This window comes from Psammomys obesus, unplaced genomic scaffold (genome assembly GCF_907164565.1).
Source record: "Psammomys obesus unplaced genomic scaffold, mPsaObe1.curated_primary_1811, whole genome shotgun sequence".
Classification (NCBI taxonomy): domain Eukaryota; kingdom Metazoa; phylum Chordata; class Mammalia; order Rodentia; family Muridae; genus Psammomys; species Psammomys obesus.
The window spans coordinates 199,133-199,896 of record NW_026596028.1 but is presented as its reverse complement, the minus strand read 5'-3'; the positions used below and the strand labels follow the sequence as shown (position 1 = coordinate 199,896).

The following is a 764-nucleotide window of genomic DNA, read 5'->3' as shown; positions in this document are numbered from 1 at the left end:
CAGACAAGAACAGGGAGCCCTGAGGAGGTGAGCTCAGAGGGGGGGTGCGCTTCCCTGGGGAGCCGCTGCAGGCGGGGACAAGGAGGTTGGTTACAGACTGGAAGCTTAGGGGAGCCCGGACAGCTTCCGTCCCAGCCTCACCTGTTGGGGGTGTCCCACTCTGGGCTCCAGACACCCAGGTGCCAGTCGCCAGCTGGTACTCCAACAACTGCTGGTTGAAGCCATTTTCTGGGGAGTAGCCCCCCACCAGGAGCAGAGATAGGCCTCGCCGGGCAGTTAGGGTGTGGCCAGCAACGGCTGGCAACTCCATGTTCTGAGGAGCCTGGAGGATGGAGAGCTAAGGTCACCTAAGGGCAGAGGAAGCTCAGTTCATGGAGAAGTAGCATCAGCCAGGCCGAGGAGAGACAGTTCCACAGGCTGCGCAGACCCTGGCCTGCCAGGGCCCAGCAAGCTTCTGCCTGCTCCACAGCCTCAGACACACAAGTTCTCATTCCAATCATCAGTCCCTCTGTTGCTGGGTAGGACGGCAACCCATCCAGGCCAGTGGGAGTGACATGGCCCTTGTCCAGGGATCAGCTTGGAATTATGAATGTATAACCTAGGTTGGCCAGTGAAACTCAATTTTATAACTCCCCGCTCCACTGTGGTGCTGCTGATTGAGCCCAGAACCCAGTCTAAGGTTAGCAAGGGCTCTACCACTGAGCCTCACCCCAGCCCCTCACTGGGGGACTCTAGGCAGGGGCTCTACCACTGAGCCACACCCC

At 59.6% G+C, this 764-nt stretch overlaps 1 protein-coding gene across 1 annotated transcript in view; it reads right to left on the bottom strand.

Moving 5' to 3' along the window:
* Megf8 (multiple EGF like domains 8) overlaps nt 1–764 on the bottom strand; it is a gene marked incomplete at its 3' end in the record, with an annotated part of 36,397 nt that overhangs the window by 9,351 nt on the left and 26,282 nt on the right. Inside the window, 1 exon segment of the mRNA XM_055620713.1 lies at nt 142–322. Coding sequence (XP_055476688.1) covers nt 142–322 — 181 coding nt within the window.